General features: G+C 34.4%; 1 protein-coding gene across 1 annotated transcript in view; it reads right to left on the bottom strand.

Moving 5' to 3' along the window:
- LRRIQ3 (leucine rich repeats and IQ motif containing 3) overlaps positions 1–27264 on the bottom strand; it is a 117902-nt gene that overhangs the window by 65809 nt on the left and 24829 nt on the right. Inside the window, exons 3-4 of the mRNA XM_037042432.1 lie at positions 24348–24671; positions 14000–14133 (exon numbers count right to left, since the gene is read on the bottom strand). Coding sequence (XP_036898327.1) covers positions 14000–14133; positions 24348–24671 — 458 coding nt within the window. The remainder of the gene's footprint in view (positions 1–13999; positions 14134–24347; positions 24672–27264) is intronic.

Below are 27264 nucleotides of genomic sequence, written 5' to 3'. Positions count from 1 at the left end.
AAAGAACAGATTGAAACTCCAGGAAAACAATTAAGCAATGAAGAGACAGCCAACCTATCAGATGCACAGTTCAAAATACTGGTAATCAGGATGTTCACAGAATGATTGAGTATGGATGCAAAATAGAAGAAGAAGTAAAGGCTATGCAAAGTGAAATAAAGAAATACATACAGGGAACCAACAGTGAAGGGAAGGAAACCAGGACTCATATCAAAGATTTGGAACAGAAGGAAGAAATAAACATTCAACCAGATCAGAATAAAGAAACAAGAATGCAAAAAAAAATGAGGAGAGGCTTAGGGACCTCTGGGACATCTTTAAATGTTCCAACATCTGAATCATAGTGGTGCCAGAAGGAGAAGAGGGGGAGCAAGAAACTGAAAATATATTTGAAAAAATAATGAGGGAAAACTTTTCCAATCTGGTGAAGGAAATAGACTTCCAGGAAGTCCAGGAAGCTCAGAGTCCCAAAGAAATTGGACCCAAGGAGGAACACACTAAGACACATCAGAATTAAATTACCCAAGATTAAAGATAAAGAATCTAAAAAGCAGCAAGGGAAAAGGAGAGAGTTACCTACAAAGGAATTTCCATAGGACTATCAGGTCATTTCTCAAAAGAAACCTCACAGGCAAGAAGGGGCTGAAAAGAAGTATTCAAAGTCATGTAAGGCAAGGACCTAGACCCAAGATTACTCTATTCAGCAAAGCCATCATTGAGAATGGAAGGGCAGATAAAGTGCTTCCCAGACAAGATAAAGGTAAAGGAGTTCATCATCATGAAACCCTCATTATCTGAAATGTTAAAAAATTTATCTAAGAAAATAATAAAAATTTTGAAGAATAAAATGACAACAAACTCACAACTATCAACAACTGAACCTAAAAAAACAAAAACAAAAACAAACTGAGCAAGTAATTAGAATGGGAACAGAATAACAGAAATGGAGATCATATGGATGGATTATTAGTGGGGAGGTGGAGAGTGGAGAATTGTTGAAAAGAAGTATAATTGGTAGGCACAAAATAGATGGGGAGGTTAAGAATAGTATAGGAAATGGAGAAGTCAAAGAACTTATATGTATGAACCATGAACATGAACTAAGGGTATTGCATCCTGGGTAAACATAAAACTAGACTCACCAAAGCTACTAGGGAGACACAGTAAAATAGAATTTTCTCTAGAACCCCTACCCCCGACACAGGACAATACGATCAGGAAGAGAACTCCTAGCTCCCAGATTCTTCCAGGGGAGGAAAAAAGGGGATTCATAAGTCCAACGTTCCTAAGTGTTCTGAGTGGACTCCTGAGAGGACCAGCTTTTGTCTTGCCAGTCTTGGAGCTCTGATAGATCCAATACAACTGAGCTACCTAAAGAAGAATGCAGACAGCAGCTTGGACTGATACATGCCATAACTCCTTACCCTGGCTCAGCCCAGAGTCAGTAGTCAGAGTTGCCTATAACACAACTTTTCTTTAAGCTTCCCAAATTCCTGGCTTCTGACTTGCCCACGTCAGAGTGCTGACAAGGCCTGGCATAACTTAGCTAACTTAAAACTAGTGAGAACAGAGCCAAAAATTGGGGCTGGCAGTTCTAATCTTGGTTCAACACAGAGCAAGTAGGCAAAATCCCTTGCTCTCAGCTTCTCTCTAGAGAGGGAAAGACTTGAATGTCCAATGACCCAATTTTTCTTGGAGTCACTAAAGAACTGGATTCAGTTATACTTGCCCAGATGCTAATGGAATCTGGCATACCCTAAACACCTGGGGAAAACAAAGAATAGAGAAAACGAACAGAATGGGTTAACGTGAAGTATTCAGGCCCTCCAAATTACTGCCAGGCTAATTGGTGGAAGTTTCCTTCTAAATAAGTCCAGTCCATGAAGACTGGAAGACCTTGGCTGCTTTGTCAAATATGAAGACAGCAACACAGAGAGTCAGGGAAAATGAAGAATCAGGCAAAGATGCTTAAAACAAAGGAACAAGATAAATCTCCAGACACTGATCCTAATGAAGAGTTATAGAAGTTACCTGATAATTCAAAATAAATGTCATAAAGATATTCACTGAGGCCAAAAACTAATGCACAAAGTGAGAATTTAAACAAAAAAAATCTAGAAAATCTTAAAAAGCACCAAATAAAAATCATGAAGCTAAAAAACAGAAACATTGAACTGAAAAAACAATTCACCATTTTCTTATATTAATTCATTTCATTAATATAAGAAATGATCAAGCAGAAGGAAATATCAGCAAGCATTAACTCTAGTCATTGGAAATAAATCAGTAAGAAAAACAAAAAATGAAAGAATGAAAAGGAGCTCTGACTGCTGTGGCTCAGTTGGGTGGGCATTGTCCCGTAAAGCAAAAGTTTACTGCTTTGGTTCCCAGTCAGGACTCAAGCTTGGATTGCAGATTTGGTTCCTGGTCAGGGCACAGCGTGGAGACAACTAATGTATGTTTCTCTCCCACATCAATGTTTCTCTTCCTCTCTTTCTCTCTCCCTTCCCCCTCTCTGTCAAAAAGGAAAAGTAAAATAAAATCTTTAAAAAAAAGAATGAAATGGTGTAAAGAAAGCTTAAGGAACTTACAGGATCCAACAAATGGACCAATATGCGTACTATATTCTTTTTTTTCTTAATTTTTGAATCTCAAGAACTGTGTTGTTTTTGAAGATTTTACTTATTTATTTTTAGAGGGAGGAGAAGGGAGAGAGAAAAAGAGGAAGAAAAACATTAATGTGTGGTTGCCTCTCATGTGCCCCCTACTGGGAACCTGGCCATGCAACCCAGGCATGTTGCCTGACTGGGAATCAATAGGCAACCCTTTGGTTTACAGGCTGGCCCTCAATCCACTGAATCACACCAGTCAGGGCTGCACTATATACTTTACAGGCAATACAAAGGTACTGGAAAAAGGGGGAAAGAAAAAGGACCAGAAAGAATATTCAAAGCTATAATGGTTGAAAGCTTCCTAAATCTGGGAAAGAAAATGGATATCCAGATCCAAAAAGCCTAAATGGTACGAAATAAGTAAAATTGTTCCTTTTTGCAGATGATGTCCTCTTATATATAAAAGTCCTAAAGATTCCATTACAAAATTTGTTAGAATAAATAAGTTCTGTAAACTCACAGCATAGAAAATCAACATACAAAAATCTATGGTGTTTCTACACACTAATGACCAAGTATCTAAAAATTAGGACAATAATCACATTTCCAACAGCAGCCAAAAATAAATAAAACATAGTAGTAAATTTAACCAAGGAGGCAAAAGACTTGTATACTGAAAACTACAATCAAAATGTATTATATTAAGTCAAGTAAGTCAGGCAGAGAAAGAAACACTTATTCGTGGAATCTAAAAATAAACAAATAAACAAATCCAGACTCATAGAAACAGAGAAAAAAGGATGGTTACCAGAGTGAGAGCATGGCAAGGATGGATAAAAAGAAGGAAAATATAGTCAATAATATTGTGATAAGTTTACACTGTGACAGATGATTACTAGAATTAGAGGGGTGATCAAATTTTAAAGTATAAAAATGTCAAATCACTGTATTGAACCTGAAAGTAATATAGCCAATGTAAAACTGTACACCAGCTTTAATTAAATTAAAAAATTTTAAAAACTGATTAATGAAATTAAAGAATATACAAAAAAGAAGGCATCTATTTTATGAATCAGAAGAAATAATATTGTTAGGATGTGCATACTATTCAAAGTGATCTGCGGATTCATAACAATTCTTAGAAATATCATTTGATTTAAAACAAATAGAAAAAATCTAATCACATGGAACCATAAAAGATCTTAAATAGCCACATCAATCTCGAGAAAGAACAACAAAGTCAGAGGCATTACACACTTTCTGATTTCAAAATTCATTAAAAAGCTACAGCAATCAGAACAGTATGGTACTGGCATATAACAGACAAGACAAAACAACAAAAACATAATGAAACAGAATAGAGAGCACACAGGCAAGAAAGCATAATGACATATACAGTCAATTGACCTTTGACAAAAATGTCAAGAATACACAATGAGGGAAAGACTGTCTCTTTTACAAACAGTGCTAGAAAAACTGTATACCCACGTGTAAAAGAAAAAAATTGGATTCTAATCTCGCATTGTATACAAAAAATAAATGTAAAATGTTTTAAAGACTTCACTATAAGACCTGACTGTGTAAAATTCTTAGAAGACAATATAGAAAAAAAAGTTGTGGCATTGGTCTCAGCAATGATTTTATGAATATGAGACCAAGAGCACTGGCTACAAAAGCAAAAACAGGCAAGAGGGACTACAGTCACACACTGTGTAACAACAAGGATTCATTCTGAGAACTAGCACATTAGGCAAATCATTATTATGAGAACATCATAGCATGCACTTACCCAGTCTCACCTTTAAAACCTACTATACACCAAGGCAATATAATATATATCATAACCTATGTGTCCTAGACTACAAACCTGTACAGCACATTACTCTACTAAATCCTGTGGGCAACTGTAACACAATGGTAAGTATTTGTGTATCTAAAAACATCCAAACACATAAAAGGTACAGTAAAAATATTGTACAAATGATAGAAAAATACGTGTATAGCACTGACCGTGCCTGGAGCTTGCAGGACTGGAAGTGGCTCTGGGTGAGGCAGTGAGTGAGTGGGGAGTGAGCGTGAAGGCCTGGGATGTCACTGCACACACTACTGTGGACTTCACACTGTCCCGCAGGTCCTCCACCTGCTTCCTTCCAACAGGGTCATAAATAGAACATCAAAGCTGTCAGCACTGCTCCATGAGCAGGGATGTCAGCTGATGGCTTGGAAATACAGAGGGAAAACTGGATTCTGTCGTTATTGCATGAAGCAGTTGTCTATTACACACAGTTGATTGATGGTGTTGTTGAGCTTAACTATGTCCTCCCTGATTTTCGGCCCGCTTGCATCTGTCCATTTTCTGATTGACAGGTGTTGAGGTCTCCAACTATAATACTGAATTAATCTATTTTTCTCGCAGGTTTATCAGTTTTTCCATATGTATTATGACACTGTGTTGTTAGATGTACATGTGTTAAAAACTGCTTTGTCTTCTTGGAACATTGACTTTTTTATTATTATGTAATATCCTGCTTTAACCTTGATAACTTTATTTGGTCTGAAGTTTCCTTTGTCAAAAATGAATATAGCTACTCCAACTTTCTTTAGTGGGAGATTGATATATTTTTCTCCATCCTTTTACTATTAATCTGTTTGTATCTTTATATTTGTAGTGGGTTTTGTAGAGAACATATAGTTGGGTCTTGCTTATTGATCTACTCTGAAAAAAACTTGCCTTTTAACTGGTACATTGAGACCACTGGCAATCAAAGTCACTAAAATTTGGACAAAGTGTCTATTTGTTGCCACATTTCTTACTGTATTCTATTTGCTGCCCTTACTCTTGTTCCAATTTTTGTCTTCCACACTTTTTCCTTCATCTTTGGTTTTAACTGAGCATTTCATATGATCCCATTTTCTCTGCTTTCTTAGCAAGTTGGTATTTTTTTCATAAACTTTGTTTTAGCGGCTACACTAAAGTTTGCAATTTACAGGGTCTGGCAGAAGTAAGGCTTGCTCGAGTGTGGCTGGTAGGGTAATGATATCGGTGTAATAATTTATAGCTTTAGTTTGAACATTTCACCTAAAATGTTGTATGGCGTGCTGGAGTATGATGTTGTTATGTTACCCAATTACATATTTATGATTTTGTAGTAAAAGATTTTGTAATAAAAAGGGCATTATTTGTGCCAGGCCCTGTATGTTTACAATTAATCTAATTTCAAATAATGCTTTATAGTGTTAGTACCTATAACAAAAAAATACAGCCCTAATTCCTCCCTTCTGTACCTGGTGTTATTGCTGTCATTTATTTGACTTCTACATAAGAGTGCATGTATACATACACAGAATACATTGTTGGGATTCTTCTTTTGAATAAACTATTATCTGTTAGATCAAAAATTAAGTATTTTGCCTTTAATTATTCCTTCCCTGATGTTCTTCCTTTCTTTATTGTATACATGTGTCTGATCTATATCATTCTCCTTCTTGTTAAAAGATATTTTGAGGTGTGTCTTGTAGGTCAGGTCTACTCACAATAAATTCCCTCAGTTTCTCTTTGTCTGAGAAAGTATTTCCCTTCACTTTTTGAGGATAGTTTTGTAGTGTACAGATTTCTAAGTTGGTGGCTTTTTCTTTTTTGAATATTTCACTCCACTCTCTTATTGTTTGCATGTATTTTCAGGAAAAGTCAGATGTAATTCTTTTCTTTGCTCCTGTAGAGTAAGGTGTTTTCACCTCTGGCTTTTTAATGGATTTTTTCCTGTACTTTGAATATTATAAGCCTATGTGTAAGGTTTCGGCATTTACAATGCTTGGTTCTCTGATCTTCCAGGATCTGTGGTTCAATGTCAGACATTAATTGGTGAAACTCTCCATTATTTTTGTTTTAAATACTCCTTTTGTCCCTTTCTTTCTCTATTTTCCTTCTGTGTGTTATATCTTCTGTAGTTCTCCCATAGATTTTGTATATTCTCTTGTAGTTTTTTTCAGTCTTATTTGCTTTTCATTTGAGAGGTTTCCATTGAAATATCCATAAACTCAGAGATTCTTTCCTCAGCCATGTCTTGTCTTAAATAATACTAAGTTATATTTGGCAAAATGTTGGGCATATTTTGTCATTTCTTTGAAAATGTGTCTCATCTACTATTGTTTTTCACTACTGAAGGTAAATAACATATAAATTCAGTAGTGGTTTTATCATTTAATCCTGGAGACAGTAAACTGAGAATTATTACATTTTCCTCTAAAGAATTATCATTCTATTTTTATCATACTAAAAATACTGCTCCTCAAGTTCTTAGTTATCCTATTAAATGAGATAATCAGATCCAATTATTAATGCTTCAGTTCAGGCATGATCTCCTCCTAAATATATTCTCCTACTTTCACAAGCAAAGTTAATTATTATAGCTACTCCAAGAAAATGTTTCATTGTAATGAGACTATTTGATTTTGTTTAATAGACTGTCCTCTGAGTAAGTAATCAGAATCCATAGGTCACAGATACAAAGTTTGCTTTTAGAGTAGGTTAAATTTAAGTGCCAAGTGAGCATGCTATTTGTTACAAATTACATATTTTAAAGGAGCCATGTTTCTGAAATGACAAGAAATGCTCGAGTCAAAACTGTTCTCATCTGAATCCTTAAGAAAAGGCAGACAAAAGTGATCCTGCTGTCATAGCTTGAAATGTCAAGGCGTGGAAGCCAGGCAACGAGACAATATTACATCTCCTGAGTCCTGTTGATGATGGCCCTGTTCCTGCCCAAGGGCTGGAAGACCCACACAATGTTAGGAGTCTAGTGAACTCGGTAGGCCATTAGTTTGCTACGGAGTCCATTGAGGGCAAGAAGATGGTAATAAAGCTTGCTGGTTTGTCTGTGTAGAAGCATATCCATTTTGAAAGAAAGCATTTCTTTCAAATGAAATTTCAAATGTCTTTCAAATGAAAACTTACAAATAGAACATTTTTGAAAAAATATTCTATTTTTCATATCACCTGTGAAAAAGGAAAACTAGTTTCTAAAAGTAGTGATATATCTCTACTTTTTTAATCTGAGTTTCAAAAAATCAAAACATTCTGTGAAATCTTGGCAAAATTAAAATTATTCTGTGTAAACTTAAAAATAAACAAATAATTCAATGTAATTCTGACAACTTAAATAGAGGTATTATTAAACTCCTTAAGGTGAATATAAGACTAAACACAGTTTATTTTATTTATGTTAAATTATTAAAATTGTCTATTCAGTCATAAAAACATTTTCAATCTTTAGTAATATTTTAACAAAGATGATTTTTTGGATTAGCAAATAATAGAAGAAAGCACATCTATGTTCCAAGATAGTATTTAACTCAGTAGATTGTAACATGGCTTAAATCTGTATGGTGTCTTTACAGATCATGATTAACCCAAACTATATGCAAAGATAGATTTTATTTTAAATCTTTTATATCTGGCAAATTCACCTGACTAAAATTTTTTCATGAGAGTTGACCTAAATTTATCTTTTAAAATAGGATTTACTTTGGAAAATACTATGCTACTTCTATCTTTAATATGCCTAGTTTATAAGGTAAGAATTTATTCCATCTTCACGATCTATAAGTAATGTAGTCCTGTTTAACAAAATCAGCATTCAAAATTACATAGTTTACCATAACAAAATAACAGACTATTATATTTATATTGCATGATTCCAAAATGAGGAGTCTAAATGTACTCTAAGTACATGTAAGTGATAGTGTAAGATAAGTACAATGTAAGTGATAGTCAATTACCAACCAAATGACAGATATATTACTTAAAAGTTGCCTATAATGCTTTTATATATTGAAAGCATATTAAGTATATTAAAAATTACTTCTATTTATTTATCTAAGCTTCATTTTATTGGATTTTTCATTACCATTTAATCCTCTTATTCCTTATATTTAAAATAAATTTGTTTATGATGGCCATTCTCACCAGTGTGAAGTGGTATCTCATTGTGGTTTTAATTTGCATCTCTCTGATGGCTAGTGATGATGAGCATCTTTTCATGTGTCTCTGGACCCTTTGTATGTCCTTCAAGAAGTGTCTGTTCAAGTCCTTTGCCAACAAATGTTGGAGAGGATGTGAAAAAAAGGCAACCCAAGTGCACTGTTGGTGGAAATGCAGTCTGGTGCAGTCACTATGGAAAACAGTTTGGCATTTCCTCAGAAAACTAAAAATGGAACTGCCTTTTGACCCAGCAATTTCACTGCTAGGATTATATCCTAAGAATCCTGAAACACCAATGCAAAACAACTTATGCACCCCAATGTTTATAGCAGCACAATTTACAACAGCCAAGTGCTGGAAGCAACCTAAGTACCCATCAGTAAATGAATGGATAAAAAAACTATGGTACATATACACAATGGAATTCTATGCAGCTGAAAGAAAGAAGGAACTCCTACCCTTTGCCACAGCATGGATAGAACTGGAAAGTATTATGCTAAGTGAAACAACCAGGTGGTGAGGGACAAATACCATATGATCTCACCTTTAACAAATGCCTAATCAACAAAAGAAAAAAGCAAGCAAAGTGTAACCAGAGACATTGAAAGTAAGAACAATTTGACAGTAACCAGAGGGTAGGTGGGAGGGGATAATGGGGGAAAAGGATGACAGGTTTTCAGGAAGAACTATAATGGACACGTAGACAAAACCAAGGCCAGTGGAATAGGGAGGGAGGTGGGGATGGCTGGGGTAGGGGAGAGAGGTGGGGGAAAATGGCAAAAAACTATACTTGAATAACAATACAATTTTAAAAAGTGGAAAAATAATTTAAAGGCCAAACATCCATAACATTATAAATTTAGTTAAAATAAAAATTTTCTCTGTGCCTTGAGCATAGCTTTCTATATCAGGTTTCAAAAACACTTTATCCATAAAAAGCCAGAGACTAAATATTTTAGGTTTTGAAGTATAAATCTGGTTGGTTGCATATTCTTCAATTTTATTAGAACTCTTTTAAAATATAAAAACCCATTCTTCTTGTGACTAATAAGTCATATAGGATTGTGCCCACAGCTGTATTTTGCCAAGCCCTGATCTATACCACATTCCCAAACATACATATATGTATACACACACACACACAAACATTTTTCTTCTATTCTGCCTTTCTTTCTAATTGGAGAATAGAAAAGAAGTACATACACACATACTTGTGTGTGTATAAACTTAATTGTGAATTAAATCTAAAATAAGACAAATTTTAACTTATAAAAATGTTCTAGAGACCCTAGAAAACATATCAGTCTTGTCTATTATGATAATATGGCTATGTAAACAAAAATGAATTTAATGGACATTTAGTAGAGCTGTGCAGCACCTGAAGACCCTTCCATCCTGGCTGCCTCCGATGTGCAGATGTCTTAAGGGAACAGATACTCCCTCTTCCATTCTTTTAAAAGCTAAGACATTGTCATATAACAGCTTCAGCTAATTAAAAACTTTCTCCCTGAATTTTTACTTTCTAAGGAATGATCCAAAAGCATAGGACAATGGAGATTTGACGGCACTGCAGCGAACGGCAGGATGATGTGTAGCTAGTAGTAAACAGATGGAAGCACCCTGAGCAAACTGATTCTCAGGTGCAGTCTTGGCTCTGCATTGCCTCTCACTACTACTCAGCTCTCCAGCCCAGTCACTGCAGCTTCCTGAATATTCTGTGAGCTTCATGGATAAACCTCCAACAAATTCTATCACTGACTAAGTCATTTAGAGTTAGCTTCTGTTGTTTGCAGGTAAGAACTCTAGATGCAAAATAATCTATAATTTTCCAAATTTTATGCTTTATTTTATAAAAGAAGTTATAACTAAGAAGTTACTCATCAACACACAAGTAGAAAACTACCACGAGCATATTATAATCCCTCTATCTGAGACTGATATTGCCTACTGGGCCTACTATATAAATTTAAAGAGTTTTGAGAGATATTCCACTAGTAAGTTATGATGCATTACTTAGTTTTATTCTAATTATAATTTATATTAAACATCTAAATATAGTGATCCCTCTTCTTTTTATCCACCTTCTTTGTACTAATCCTCAATTTGTCTCTATTATGGTATCTATGAGGTAATTATACTTACCTCTTATAACTGCTAGGAAGATTAAATGATTATACTTACCTCTTATAACTGCTAGGAAGATTAAATGATTATACTTAAAACAAATTTAAAACTTTAAATATGATAAAAGTATATTTCAGTAAAAATAATGTAGTAATAAAAAGTCATTTTGTTATTTTTATAGACTAATAACTATATGTAAATTTACTGTGCCATTATTTATAATAACATGTTCTGTTAAATACTATCATATATGTGAAAATAAGAATTCCATTAGAATGTAATCAGGCAGTGACTTTGAACACTTTGGTCGCTTTGTAGCTTCAGGATCTAGAGAGTTCCTAACCCAGAGTAGGCACTCAATAATTTTTTATTATTTTATTTTATTTTACTTTACTATTTCATTATTTTATTTTATCTTATTTTAGTTCATCTTTTAAAACCCCTCACCTGAGGATATGTTCATTGACTTTAGAGGAAGTAGGAGCACAGATGAGAGACTGAAACATCAACCAGCCTCCTCCCATTACGTGCCTCCACTGGAGATGGACCCACTACCCAGGCACGTGCCCTGACCAGGGATGGAACCCACCACCGCTTGGTGAACCGGACGGTGCTCTAAGCAACTGAGCAACCCAACCGGAACTCAGTAAATATTGTTTAAATGAACTATAAAAATTAATACTCAACATCCCACCTTGTAACATGCCCATGAGACAGATACGGTACATTTGTATAATTTTATAATTTGTACATGAAATTTTCATAAGGGAGTATTATTTCCCTTGGAGTATAGAAAATGTTAGCAGAATAATAAAAATGTTTTATTTATCTCTGATAGGTAAGATATAGACCTGAGTTCTGAAATTATAATTTAATATTGTTACAGCCTTAGGCAAGTTATTTATAGAATTGTTTACATGATTAACAATCACATACATTCAGCAGTTTAAGTGAACAAATTACAAGCCCGGTGCAAAACATCTGGGCACGGGAGACACTTGTTGTGGTTAGTAACAGACATAAGAGGACTAATCACTCAGACCTTTAGGTTGTGGGAACCCACAGGCACCTCTCAGGGCAGCTTTGCATGTTTCTCGGTTCTTTCTGTTTTTGCTTTCCCATAGATGAGTGCAGAAATACCGATCTGATTCTAGCTCCTACAATCTCTCCATTTATCCATGTACTTATCTCTTAAGCAAACAGAGATACAGAGTGTGCAGTACAGCTGGAGATACAATTACACAGGAAACTCAACTACAATGCAGTATGGTAAGTGCTTGTGACAGTAAAAGTATGTGACGCACATCTAAGGGCCGAATAGCTGTCATTTTCCCTTAGCAAACTGGGAGCAACTGGAGGATTTTAAGTTGGTGAACACAATTAGATTTATATTTTGAAGGGATTACTCTGTGGGTACCATGGTAAATGTAATTGCAAGGGAGCAAAAAATCCAAGAAAAATGTTTCCCATGGAGTCAAATAATGCAGAAAACACAAGACATAACAACGGTGATATTAAAAAAATAGCTAATAAGAATGTAACATGCATATTTGCCAGGTGTTGTGTGCTCTGTGATCATGATCTCAGTTCCTGCATGCAAACAGTGAAGCAAGCACTACTATTAGTTCCAGCCCTCTACCATTTAACATATGAAGAAACTCAGACTCAGAGTAGTTAAGTAATGCCTAATGGGACAGCAGTTTAGAGAGAAATAATTCAAACGTGTCTGTCTTGAACTACTGTGATACATTTCTATTACTGACATTTCTGCCCACAAATCTCATTCAAACGCTGTTCATGCACGCTGAATTTTCAGATATTATTTCCATGCTCAAGGTTTTTTATCTCATGTAACATGTGTATCACAGAAAATCTTAACTCTAAGAGCAAAAACTCAATCCTAGGAGCATAAATTGAAGACAAGTCCCTTTAGTTAGATGTTTATTTCATACAAAATTCACTCTGAATTCAAAGAAACATATGAGAAAAAATATTTTAAATAAATATACACCTATCAGCAGCTACCTAGAGTTCATCCACATCTTTTTTTAAAAAAGATTTCATTTACTTAGTTTTTAGAGCGGGGAAGGGAAGGGAGAAAAAGAGGGGAGAAACATCGCTGAGTGGTTGCCTCTCAGGAGTTCCCTACTGGGGACCTGGCCCGCAACCCAGGCACGTGCCCTAGACTGGGAATCAAACCAGCAACCCTTTGGTTCACAGGCTGGCACTCAATACATTGAGCCACACCAACTGGGTCCCACATCTTTTATTCCTAATAATTTCTCTCATCCCCACTGTGAGCCCACTTTTTTTTTCACACTTTGACCTCAGTTTAAAAAGTATATATGGAACCTCTTCTTCAAAAGTTGCAGGCACTGTATTATGGTCAGTCTGGCTCCTTGGCCCTCATCCTCATCTCCCTTTCTCAGGGCTACTGCCATCTACGATTTAGCCACCCAGGCTAATTTGTGAGAACATCTTCTCTGCCTCCCACAGAATGCTGAGCATCGTTTCAGTGAAACTTCCTAGTCTGGCTTCCTCAGCGACGGCCCCCTGTCCAGCTCTAGATCTATTTTAACCCTAACTTCATTTCAGAGCCAAATTTCAGTCCTACTTTCTGAGCTCTATCACTTTGCATCTGAAAATAAGCTATATAAAAATGTTAATTTACTTTTTCACACATTTGGTATTTGGCACGACTAATACACGTAAATTGATGTCAGAGTATCCTATCTTGTCTCACCAAGTTCAGTGTTCAGAGATTCTGCCAAGAAAAGTGTTTCTCTATTTGCAAATATCAACTACTGGAAAGAAAGGCAAGGAATAAAAAGAGAGAAAGAGACATTTAACCAAAAAATAATGTGCAATGATATGGTAGTAGATGTTTCTCGAAAACTATCTTTACATCCAAACAAAATATGAAATCCTCATACTTCTTTCATGGCTTATATTTCTATCTCATCTCATTACATGAGAGAAATTCAATGTATGTTCCTGACTATAAAGTTAATAGAAAAACTATCACCATTATTTAAATAGTGATTAACAAAAACTTTATTAGTTATACATGGTCATTTAAAAGAAAAAATAAAAGTGGTAAGTTTTTATTACATCAACTATTATAAGATATTACTACAGTCTGTGGTGTTTTGCTTAAAACTAGTTCAAGTCATCTATAATATACCATTTTGAAAGGGAATGCAAAAATGTATATTATTGGAGAAATGCTCATCACTCATTCTCCTTATTTTAATATTCAAATAGCAAAGAAAATGAAACATACCTGAGATATTTTCTAGCTAGGAAACCACGTATCCATCTTTGAATAATCAAAACTGGTGAATTATGAGCCATAATTTTATTAATTTTTGAAATGATATATTTGATATTATTAATTTCATCCATATAGGTTGATCCCTGTATATAGAAAATGTGTGATATTTATATTTCATGAAAGTATTTCTAAGTACATTTTAACTTGAAAGTCTAACGGTAAAAACTACTAAAACATTCATAGGTGCCTTAAAGGCATAGCAGTTGCATAATATACATTTCCATACATATTTGATTAGAATAGAAGATCGAGAATTAGCAGCACCAAATAATTTCAATTTTCCCATAAAATGCAAGATCCAAGATGATAACTTTTCCCATTCTAGAGTCTTCTCCAAATTTGGTATCATGGGTATAAATTTTAACCATAGTCTTGATGATCATTGAAAAGCAGTGACATGAGTATGTATCCAAAGAAACTGAAAGCATTCCGTAGATCCCCATCAAGGAAATTGATAGGTCATATTCATAAAATACAGTAGTTCAAAAGTTTGTTGCATCTTAACTACAATGTTGGACACTTACTGAAACACAGCACATTGTACTGAGAAAATATATTCTCTGTTTTCTTTAAATAAATTATCTCTATGATCTCTGTTCCTGCAAATGTTTACATTTGGAAACATAGACTCCCTATATTGTAATTTGACAGGTTAGTAAGAAAGCCACTTTAGTTATGTTTTGAATGTAAGGATTATACCTTAAAAACCTAAAATTTGCATTGTCTAAAGCACAGATGGCAAACGGGCCAAATCCAGGCTTCCACCTTGTTGTATCCAGCCTGTTTGTTACCTTGTTTCTATCCTGCAGCAGCGCAGAGCTCCTTGCCCCTAGTTAAGGAGCGGTTACATTTATACACTCCTAAAATTACACGCGGCCTTCGGCCTTCGAAGGCAAGCAGGAGGCTGATGTGGCCCCCAGTGAAAAATGAGTTTGACACCCCTGGTAAAGACATCTACCCTGAAAGTTACCAAACCATCATGTTAAAAAACACCCCCCTTCTCCGCCCATACCCTCAATCAACTATGTCCTGCTAGGGAAGAAAAATCACAATGTCTTGCAGATTAGTGCTATTTCATGTCACCCCAAAACATAATTGTAGGAGTTCAAGAAATGCCACCCCAAAATATGCTTGTTTGGTATTTTAATTATGTTGAGTGGCAGACACCTGGAAAACAGGAAAGCAGGGATGGGATTACTCTGCATTTCCTTTATCTGCCTAAAGACAGCTCTTCCAAAAGGTATTCAAAATAAATAAAAACCAGAAAAGATTATTTTTATTAAAGAAGAATAAATTAGAAGACTAGAAGAGTTTGGCAGAGACCACCACACCCAGGTAAATTTTGTCACTAACTCCCCTCTATTCTTCTAAGGGACAACAATTCACCTTTCCTAAAAATCATTTACTCTTCTGAGAAGCCTACATATCCCCTTCGCTTTCTTTGAGCATGAATTCAAAGATACTTCAGGAGTTACTCTTTTTTCCCTGGGTATCTCCTATGTACACATGAGGTAGAAACTGATAAATTTTTTTCTCTGGTTCATGTCTTTTAACACAGGAGTCTTAGTCAATAACTCAGAAGGGTAGAGAGAAAATTGTTTCTCCTCCCAGATACTAGCTTGGAAGCAGGGAGTGGAGTGCATAGGGAAAAACACAGCAGGGAGCTTGGGTGACTGGGCATAAGGGCCCTGGTCAAATGCTGCAGCTCTCACCGGCAGAGAACCATTAAGTTCACACTGCAGTCAAGTATGGAGTCCTGCCTCCCCCCGCCCGAGGCATGAATCATTCCTTTTCTTTAAAAAGATAAAATAATCTTCACCTGTTGGCAGGGTCAGTGTCCCTGCCAGAGAACAAGTAACCTCTGGACACACCCCGGCTTTCTGATGCCCTAACACAGCTATTCTGTGAAATGCCAACAGAACTATATGAACAAATGCCATGATATTTGAAATTTGAAGACAAATAGAAATGGCCTCCTTAGTCTAAAGGGCAAATAATGCATTTCCTCCACCAGAAAATGATGGCCTGGACTTAACTCCCAGCTCTACAACTTGCTAGCAATGTGATCTAGAGTATGTAACCTATCTGTCCCCGGTTCTCCACCTGTAAAATAGGGATAACAACAGTACAGCTTCACTGGGTTGCTGTGAAAGAATATTAGTAAAGAACTCAGAATGGTGGCTAAAACATTTCAAGCCTCCAAGCAAAGTTATCCGCAGTAGTTTCATAGTAATACTTAAAATAATATATAATTTTAGAGCTTACAAAGAGCCTGTATACCTTACCGCATTCGATACTCAAAAAGTCTAAAGCAATTTACTAAATAATTTATACAAATTTACATAATGTAAAATTATAAAAAACTATAACAGACAATTAGAATATTTTCAATCTAATACAAAAAATTAAATATTACTGTAAAATTCTGACAAAGAACAATATAAGCTTGGGGAAAAAACTATCAACAATAAACACAATAGATGGTAGAATAATAAAACACCTATTGTCTACCTTTTGCTATGGTAACGCTGGAATGAAAATGGGGCTATTGCTAACCCCGGTATAAAACATGATGAAGCATTTCAAGGGAATATTAAAAACTTTTGTAATATGACTCATATGGAAGAAAGTACTTGGGTTCTAACAGGAAGAGTAGTTGAAAAAACAAATTGCAAAATTATATTATATTCATACTGAATATAATTATGCACATTTCCAATAAATTTGATATTTTAAATATATTTTCACTTATTTTTTTATTTCTTTCCTTCTTCCACACTTTAATTTCTTCTATATGTATATGATCCCTAAGCGCTATCCTTTTGTATTCTATTTGTAAGTGGACATTACCTGCAAAGCTGATGACTGGTTCTACAGAATCACTTTTCTACCTGAGCAAAGGGTGTACTCTGTGACTGGCTCTAGGGTGGGGGCAAAAGGGAACCCTGAGGAGGTCCTGCGCATTTCATTAACACTGAAGGCAGATCTGGCTGTGGGGACTGCACTGGGACTTCACAGATTTGGAGTCCCATTGCCCACTGTACTTCTCTGTGGGCTTAGTTCCCCGGGACTGGGGTGGCCAGATCACAGGGAAGGCACCGACCTACCCAGAAACGCCACCTTGTGGGGATCGGAAAAGCCAGATAAAAGCAAGAGATCTAAAAAACTTGTGATTTAGCACCATGTACTGGAAAATAACAAAACAGACTTCTTTGTATTCATCTGCTAGAGAAGTGCCTCTCACACACAGATTCACAGACAGAGAAGAAATCCATCAAATACCATGAATAATCAAGGCAAAAAAAGTAGATCAGAAAAAAATTTAAAATTTCCATAAAATACAAACATGGAACTATGTAATATAAATGACAGAGAATTCAAGACTACTGTTCTAGAAAAGCTCTACAAATGCAAGAAAATACAGTCAGATAGTTAGTAAACTTAAAAAACAAATCAGTGAACAAAACAAGTACTTTACCAACAAGACTGAAACTTGAAAAAAGAATCAAACAAAAATTCTGGAGATGAAGAACTCAGTAAAAGAGATTAAAAACAAACTAGCAAGCACAGAAAATAGAGCTGGCCAGATTGAGGAAAGAATTAGTAATACGAAAGGTAGAAATCTAGAAATGATGCAGAGGGGAACAGAGACTTGAACATAAAACAAGCAAACAAACAAACAAACAAAAGGCCTCTGTGAGACCTATGTCACTCCTTCAGAAAGAGTGATGTTAGAATAACAGGCATGCCTGGAGAAGAGAGGGAGAAGGGAGAGGAGAGCCTATTCACACAAATAGTTTTTTTTTTAAGATTTTATTTATTTATTCATCTTTAGAGGGAAAGGAGAGAGGGAGAGAAACATCAATGTATGGTTGCCTTTCGTGCATCCCCTGCTGGGAACTGGCCTGCAGGGGACCTGCCTGCAACCCAGGCATGTGCCCTGACTGGGAATTGAACCGCGATCCTCTGGTTCACAGGCCTGTGCTCAATCCACTGAGCTACACCAGCCAGGGCCACAAATAGTTGATAAGACTTCCCAGACCTATGGAAAGAGCCAGATCCTGGAATCCTACAAGCAAACAGAATGTTAATTACTTCAATCCAAATGGGCTTTTTTCCAGGGCACATTTATTAAAGCACTCAAAAATTAATGACAAAGAAAGAACTCTCCAGGCAGCCATGGAAAAGAAGAAAGTCACCTATAAACAAAAGCGCACCAGGTTATTACCAGACTTCTCAGCAGAAACTCTACAAGCTGGAAGAGAGTAGAACTGGATACTCAAACTGCTGAAAGAGGGAAATTACCATCCAAGAATAATATATCCAGCAAAGTTATCCTTTAGATTTGAAGGAGAAATAAAGAGTTTTCCAGACATACAGAAGCTGAGGGAATTTATCAACAGAAGACCCCCACTGCAGGAAATACTCCAGGTGGTTATTCTACCTGACAAGGAATAAAAGGTCACAAAACGACAAATAAGATTGCCCACAAGCATACAACATAAACAAGGATAATTTGTGACAACATGGGGAGAGTTAGATGGCTTTGCTTTTTGTTCCTACCAATCCCCCTCTTCCTGACCTAAGCACATGCCTGGACATGAAGAAGCTCATTGCCTATGAGGGAAAATGAGCATTTTCTAAGTACAACAAAACAGGAAGCTACAATAAACCCTGGTCCTTTAAATTTTCCTTAAGAAATTACACAGACAGACTGCCTACCTCTGACCTTTTTGTTATATAATTTAAAAAACCCTGTTTAGTTGGCTTTCTATTACATGCAGGCAAATCACAATCCCAACTGATACCACTGGTTCTTCACTCAGATTACACCCATTTTAATATATATGTATATATAGTTTTTATATACATGTATGTGTATACATGTATATATACATACATATTATGATTTTAGATAAATAAGCACTTCAAATTTCTAGTTACTTTGATTTCATACAATGAAGAAGAACCTGTGCTTTTTTTTCCCAAACTAGACCACTAAAAACAAAAGTATGCAAGTCATTAAATGTCACAGTTAAGATTAACGGGATCCTTCTAGGTGATTTTACTGTGTTATAATGCACAAGTTTTAATTACACTAATTTGTTTCTTATAGGATGAACATAGACTTCTTTAGTCTCTGCACCCCATGCCCTCTGTATAAAAGCACAATAGTACTTATTGAAATTATTGCATTAATTATTATAAGTTTCATTATTATTTTCTGTTTTCATGATATTTTTATAGTTAACCAGTACAATAACTAAATAAATATATATCCTAATAGATTTTCATTTATTCCTTCTCAAGGGTTTGCTTATATTGCTATAAATTCAATCTTTCAATATTCAAAGGAAACCCTTATAAACAGAGTACTGTTCATAAACAGAAATAACAAATAGAAATGCAAAAGTAAAATAAGAACTGCTATTCAAATATATTTCTTTAACTCTCTACAACTCAGGAAAGTATTCTGCCAGAATTTGGTATACCTATATTGCTTTAAGGCTTAGTCCATTTTTTTCCTTTCATTCATAATTTATCATGGTTTTTACTCAATTTTTACTCAACCATTGCCTTTATATTTGATAATATTTTTTAAAATTAAAAGTTATATTCCTCAGTTTAAAAATATGTAGAAGTTATTATCATTTCACTTTAAAAGATCTACTAATCCAATTTCCTACAGTCGCCACTGTCTTTTCTTTGTCCAAAATTCTCTCAGAAAAGTTTCTATACTTGGCATTACAATTTCATATTTGTCCCTGCAAGTTACTGAAAGTCCAAAAATTCAATAACTTCATCACCTTCAAAAAGGCTTTCAAAATAGTTTTGTATCAGTGCTAATATTTCTTGACTATTTAAAGCATTTTTCATTTTTAAACCAGCCTTTTCCCTTAACCTAAGTGATAACAAAGCATAAAACACGCCTTTGTTTTTCTCCTACTTCCTGGGATCAATACTTTTTTTTTTCTCACAGTTCTACTGCTTTCTACCCACAAAATGAGACAGTGACCAAAGGCTGAGTCCTTAGCTTTCAGCCCATACTGTTTTTTATAACCCATGATACAGTGAAGCCGCGGTAAGTGAACCACCATATAGCGTGGGACAACTGTACCCAGTGGATTTACATCTTAGACCAGAACACGATTTCTGAATTTTAGTCCTTCATTTCCAAAGCCTGGTTGATATCTCTACATCAATATCCTGCCTCAAATAAACCTGTCCAAACTTTCTTTCAAAACTATGTAAATGCCACTGTTTCTGTTAACTCATTTATTTTTTGACCCAGTTACTCGAGTTCAAAATATTAGAGGACTATTTCCTTAGTTATCCTCCCACATTCAATCAGTTTTAAAAAATCATGTCAAATCTTTGTATTCTCTATGCTTTGTCATGTAATGTAGACTATAGCACTGTAAAACCAAGACAGACTTGAAATCCCAGCTTCATGACTGATTAGACTGATATTGAATAAGTTCCTAAAGCTCACTATACTTACATTCTCTTCTTTGATATAAGAGTAATACCTTCCCAAGTCAAAGAATACAATAGTGAATAAATAAGGTATTTTTCAGAAAGTCTGCCCCATCCACCCTAGGTTCACCTTTATTCCTATGTTATTGCTTTCTTTATTTTCTTTAGAAGTTAATACTATCTGGGCTTCTATGGTTGTTTTACTTTGGGGGAAGGGATAGGGAGATGGCTTATACATTTATTTCTTGTGCCTTACCACTAAACTTAATTAAAGTAGGAACTTTGTCAGTATTATTTACTACTTAGTCCAGAATAATCCCTCTCACATATTGAGTATTCAATATATACTTGGTGTAGGAATGAATAAATAAAATATGTAAAGTGCTTACTACAATGGCATTTACCGAGTATCTGTCTACATTGTCTTCCTTCTTCTTTGCCACTGGCTGTCTACCTATATCAACCCTAATAACATCATTCCTGACCTACAGTAATGGATCTCTCTGCCCTCATCTGCCCCTTGACCCCTATTAATCTGCTAGCAGAATACTGGGTTAATCATATTTCAAAAAAAACTTTGTCAATACCATTTATCCATAGAGAACCAACTATGAGTGAATCAATCTAACTTTGCTACTCAAATACCTTCAATAGCTCTTCACTACATTTTTAAGAAGTGTACACTCCTTACTATGTCCTTCAAAGTTATTTTCAATACTTTCCACGTGAGTTCCCATTGATTCCTTAAGTGAACCTCAGACATAATTGTCCTTAAAAGGGTTATTTATGCATGTTCCTAAATTTGACTATTCCATACAACACAACCAGAATACTTAAATTTTTCTTTTAGGCTCAGGTTAAGTCACTCAGACATAAATAGAGTTTTGTTCTATATTTCCCTAATTTTTAAAACTGTACCACAAAATAATTAATACACTCAAATACTTTTAATATCAAGAATCATGTGCAATTATAAAAGTCTTTCAACTTCCTAATCTCTATAACCACTGTTCATTGTTTATACACCATTTCAGATGTGATCACCACTTCTCAAATGATTTATATATATTTAGAAAATATTATAAACACTATTCTGAAACATACTTTACTTTCTACACTTTGTACCTGATTTTTCTAACACTTGAAGAATTCATACTCTTTTGAGCTTTTACATAATGTATTTGTTCTAATATTCATATATCATGAAGCATTTTTCTTATACTTTTATCTACCCACCTAAGGATTTTATAACCTCTAATTAGAAAAAATAACTTAGTTCAGTGTTTGAAAAATCAATAGTGTGGTGACTGTGGGGGTAAGGGAAGGTGGAAGTGGAAGAGGATATAGTAGGGGTAAATGGTGATGGAAAAAATTAAAATGAAATAAAGCTTTTGCGATGTGGGGAAAAATCAATGTAAAATGATGTTATGAACATGTCTATGTTATCAAATTAATATCTTAAGAATTAAATATTTTATAATATAAGTTAATAATCTAAATTATCTTTTAAAGCACTGAGAAATAAACTATTTCCTAGTACAGTCATTCAAATAGGAAAACTTAAAAAACTAAAAATCCACTTTCAATTGAAAAGATAAATATTCAGAATCAACAAAAACTTTCAGAACTAACAAATGAGAATAAGAAATTAGCAGGATACAAGATTAAATAAAAACATCAAGTGCATTTATATATGTATATATATAGATATATATAGATATAGATATAGATATAGATATACACATACATACATACTAGCAACAAAAATCCAAATATAAAATTAAGTAAATGATTTTATTTATAGTATCAAATAAAATTCCTAAAATATTTTAACAAAATAAGTGCAAGACTTGTACAATAAAAACTACAAAGCATTTCTCAGAGAATTAAACACCTAAATAAATTAAGGTGCAGTCCATATTTGAGGTACAGTCCACATTTAAGAATGAGAATATTCACTATTTTAAATATGGCAATTCTCCACAATTCATGTATAAAATTCAGTGGAATCTTTATCACTATTGCAGCAGTAATCATTGTCGAAATAGATAAGCTGATCCTAAAATTCATTTGTAAATACAAGGGGCTGTGAATAGCTGATTCAAGATTTTTTTTAAAAGGGCAAAGTTGAAGGACTCAGACTCCCTATTTCAAAACTTAACTACAAATCTACAGTAAGAAGACTGTGTGGTAATATCATAAGAATCAATATATACACCACTGGGGAAAAATGAGAGTCTAGAAATAAATCCTTATACTTATGAACAATTTATTTTTGACAAATGTCAAGATAATTCACTGGGGAAAATACTCTTTTCAAGAAGTGGGGTTAGTATAATTGAGTAACCACATGCAAAAACAAACTTCTACTTTTACTTCACATGGTGCATAAAAATTCATTCAAGGTAAAACACATAGATCTAAATTTCATAACTAAAATTATTAAATTTCTAGAAGAAAAAAAAATTTTGACCTGGATTTAGGTAGAGTTCTTAAAATATACCACCAAAAGCATGATACATAAAAAAATTAATAAAATTGAAGCTCATAAAACTCCAAACTTTTCTGCTTCAAAAGAGACCAGTAAGAAAATGAAAAAACAAGCTATAGAATGGGAAAAAAATATTCATTCATCTGATAAAGGACTTATCCAGATGTCCACTCTTACAGCTTAATAAGACAAACAACCCACTTTAAATAGGCAGAAAAATCTCCATAGCACTTTACCCAAGAAAATAAATGAATAGTTCATAAACAGATGAAAAGATGCTTATCATTACTTATTAGAGAAATAAAAATTAAGTCCACAAAATAAAATATAACTTCAGACCCAGTAAAATGTTTGTAGTGCAAAATGCAGAAAATACTATGAGTTTCCACAGACATAAAGAAACTAGAACAGGACTGGACCAGTGCTTTCCACTTTTTAGAAGGCAATTAAGTTTCTTAACAAGTGAAACATAAAATTATCATGCATCCCAGCAACTGCACTCCTGAGAATCTGCCCAAGAAAAACAAAAACATGATACATGCATGTAGGTGGTAATAGCAGGATGATTCATAAGATCGAAAATTGAAAATAATCCAATGTCCATCAAGTGATGAAAAGACAAAGAAAATATAGTATATTTGTATAATAAAATGTTATTTTGCAATCAAAAGGAACAAACTACTAATTCGTGTTAAAACAGAAATAAGCCTCAACACATCACACAAACTGAAAGAAGGCAGATGCAAAAGACCACATATTGTGTGATTCCTTTGTATAAAATGTTTAGAAAAGGAAATTTATGGGCACAGAAAACAGACCAGTGTTACCTAGGATGGCAGGGGAGTAGGGGTCAACTGCAAATGGGCATGAGGGAAACTGGGAGGGGTGACAACTTCTAACATTGGATTTTGGAGATCTATAGCACATTTAATTTAATACATCATACATTACATTAAATTATTAAATCATACATTATATTAAATCATATATGTAAAATGGGGGAATTGTATAATATGTAAGCTATATACCATTACAGATATTAAAACATTATATATAGAGATACACATATATATGCACGCACACACATATGCATGTATTTGTTTCTCTACAATTTAGTACTTTTCTACTCAATAATTATTTTGTAGTAAATGTACAAACCTTTTAAGAAATTTCAAATAGACTACATTATTAATATACTTACTGGCATAAAATATCTTACTCAAATGATGCAGATATTAGCTTTATCTAATTTAGATACAGATGGACATTAGAAGCTAAAATTTCATCTCTATAAATTTACTTCACACAAATTCTAATAAAACCATTTACCTTTTTCAAAGCAGGGCAGAAATTAAAGAAAAGCCGGTGGTTATATGTTTTGAATCTTTCAGGAAGATGCCAGTTCTGAATTATTTCTTCATCAGAAATCACATGATGATCCAGCGCTTTGAGACTACACACACTGTTGACAAGAGTATGTCTATATTCTTTGTTAAGGCTTACTGGGCAGTCAAACATAGTGAGGGCAACGAGGCTTGGACAGGCAGATAGCACGCATACATTCTTCAAGTTTGCAAACCCATTATTATGGAGATAGAGAAGTTTTAGGTTCTTTAATCTACTCCAAAATTTGTCATCTGGTAGACTCTGTACCTAAAAAAATATTAATAATAGTATATTAAATACAAATATAAAATTTCTATTAATTGCATGGAAAATAAAATATATTAAACATCTTCTAAAATTTAGTATTTTCCCAAATGAAAAATTTCTCACTAGTAAAAACAAATATAATTTCTAGTTACCAAAATGATGACTAGTGTAAAAAACACAACACCTGACAAATAAGCTACCATTATTAGAGTAATTAAATGAATGAACATATATACTTCATTCAGTAAAAATTCAAGATTAAAATGAAGGAGAGAATCCTAGAAGCAGCAAGGGATAAGGGGACAGTCACCTACAAAGGAGTGCCCATCAGACTGTCAGTGGATTTCTCAAAAGAGACCTTACAGGCAAGAAGGGGCTGGAAAGAAGTATTCCAAGTCATGAAATCCAAAGACCTACAGCCAAGATTGCTCTATCCAGCAAAGCTTTCATTTAGAATGGAAGGACAGATAAAGTGCTTCTCAGATAAGGTCAAGTTCAAGGAGTTCATCATCACCAAGCCCTTATTATATGAAATGCTAAAGGGACTTATATAAGAAAAAGAAGATGAAAAAATATTAACAGTGAAAGGACAGCAAACACACAGTTATTAACAACCACACCTAAAACAAAAGCAAACCAAGAGGACAGCTAGATCAGGAGTGGAACCATAGAAATGAAGAACACATGGAGGGTTAGAAACAGGGGGGTGGGAGGAGGAGAAGTGGGGATAAGGCACAGAAAATAGCATAGATGGTAGGTAGAAAATAGATAGGGGGGAGGGTGAGAATAGTGGGGGAAATATAGAATCTAAAGAACTTGAGACACGTGGTTATAAACTAAGGGGGGGAGAATGGTGGGGGAGGGAGTGTGCTGGTGGAGGGAAATGAAGGGGGGGAATAGAACAACTGTAATGGTATAATCAATAAAATATATTTTAAAAAAATTCCTCCGGAACAAGCTGACTCTTTAAACTTCTCTAAAGTAGAGGAGTTTACATAAACAATTAAAAGTCAAATCAAACAATGTGATAAGAGCACACTAATTAAATAAAAGATAAAAATCATACCATCCTCTCGACAGAGGCAGAAAAAGCATTTGACAAATTCTGTATCCTATTATGATAAAAAACTATAAAAAGTAGATATAGAAGAAAATACCTCCACATAATAAAGGCCAAATGTGATACAAGGCCATAGTTAACATCATACTCAATGGTGAAAATTAGAAAATTTCTCCAAGATCAGGAACAAGAGAGGAAGCCCATTCCAACCTCTTTTATTCAATTTATTATTGGAAGTCCGAGCCGAGAAATTAAGGAAGAAAAAAAATAAAAGGCATCCAAATTCGAAAGGAAGAAGTAAAGCTGTAACCATATACAGGTAACACCAAATATTATTACACAGGAAAAAGACAGAAAGTCTCCACCAAAATATTATTAAAACTAATAAATGAATTAAACTAAATTGCAGAACACAGTATCAGTATGTAAAAACTTGTATTTCCATACACTGGTAACAAACATCATAACAAAAAATTTTTTAAATCCTATTTATGGATTTTTGTACCAAAAAATACCTAGAAATATTTTTAACCAAGACAGTGAAATACCTTTACACTGAAAACTATAAGACATTATAAAAGAATTAAAGAAGATATAAATGAATGAAAGTATAGTCCATATTCAAGGATTGAAAGAATATTATTCAAATATCCATACTAGCTAAAGCATTCTGTAGAATCCATGCAATCCCTATCAAAAATTCCACTGGCATTTTCACAGAAATAAAACAATCGTAAAATTTGGAAGAAACCTAAATAGCCAAAGAAATTTAGAGAGAACAAAACTTGAGGCAACATATTCCCTCATTTCAAACTATATTTGAGAAACTATAGTAATCATTCAGTATGGTATTGACTTTAAACCAGACACATAGTTCAATGGAACAGAATACAGAGCTCAGAAATAAATGCACATATATATCGTCATTTGATTTGCAAAGGATCCAAGAATATACGAGATGGTCTCATCAATAAACAATGTTGGGAAAATGGGACAGACCCATACCAAAGAATAAAACTTAGAACACTATCATATATTACATACAAAAATGGATTAAAGCCTTGAATATAAGACCTGGAACCATAAAAATTCTAGCAGAAAAGACAGGCAGAGAGCTCTCTGAAATAGTTCTTTTTTTAAAAATTATTTTTATTTTTTAAAGACTTTATTTATTTATCTTTAGAGGGGAAGGGAAGGAGAGAAGGAGAGAAGTATCAATGTGTGGTTGCCTCTGGTGAGTCCCCTGCTGGGAACTGGCCTGCAACCCAGGCATGTGCCCTGACTGGGAATCGACTGCGATCGTGTGGTTCGCAGGCCCGCACTCAATCCACTGATGAAATAGTTCTTAATGTTGTTGGTGATATGTATTTTTAATACGAAAACAAGAAAAAAAGGCAACAAAAGCAAAACATAAACATGTGGAATGACATAAAAATTTAAAGCTCTCCATAGCAAAGGAAACCATCACTCAAATGCAATGGCAACTGACCAAATGGAAGAAAACATTTGAAAATTGTCTGCCTGCTGTGTAAC

This window comes from Sturnira hondurensis, unplaced genomic scaffold, assembly GCF_014824575.4.
Source record: "Sturnira hondurensis isolate 20B ecotype Veracruz unplaced genomic scaffold, ASM1482457v3 Scaffold0000648, whole genome shotgun sequence".
NCBI classification, from domain to species: Eukaryota; Metazoa; Chordata; class Mammalia; order Chiroptera; family Phyllostomidae; genus Sturnira; species Sturnira hondurensis.
This window is presented reverse-complemented; position numbering and strand designations above follow the sequence as displayed.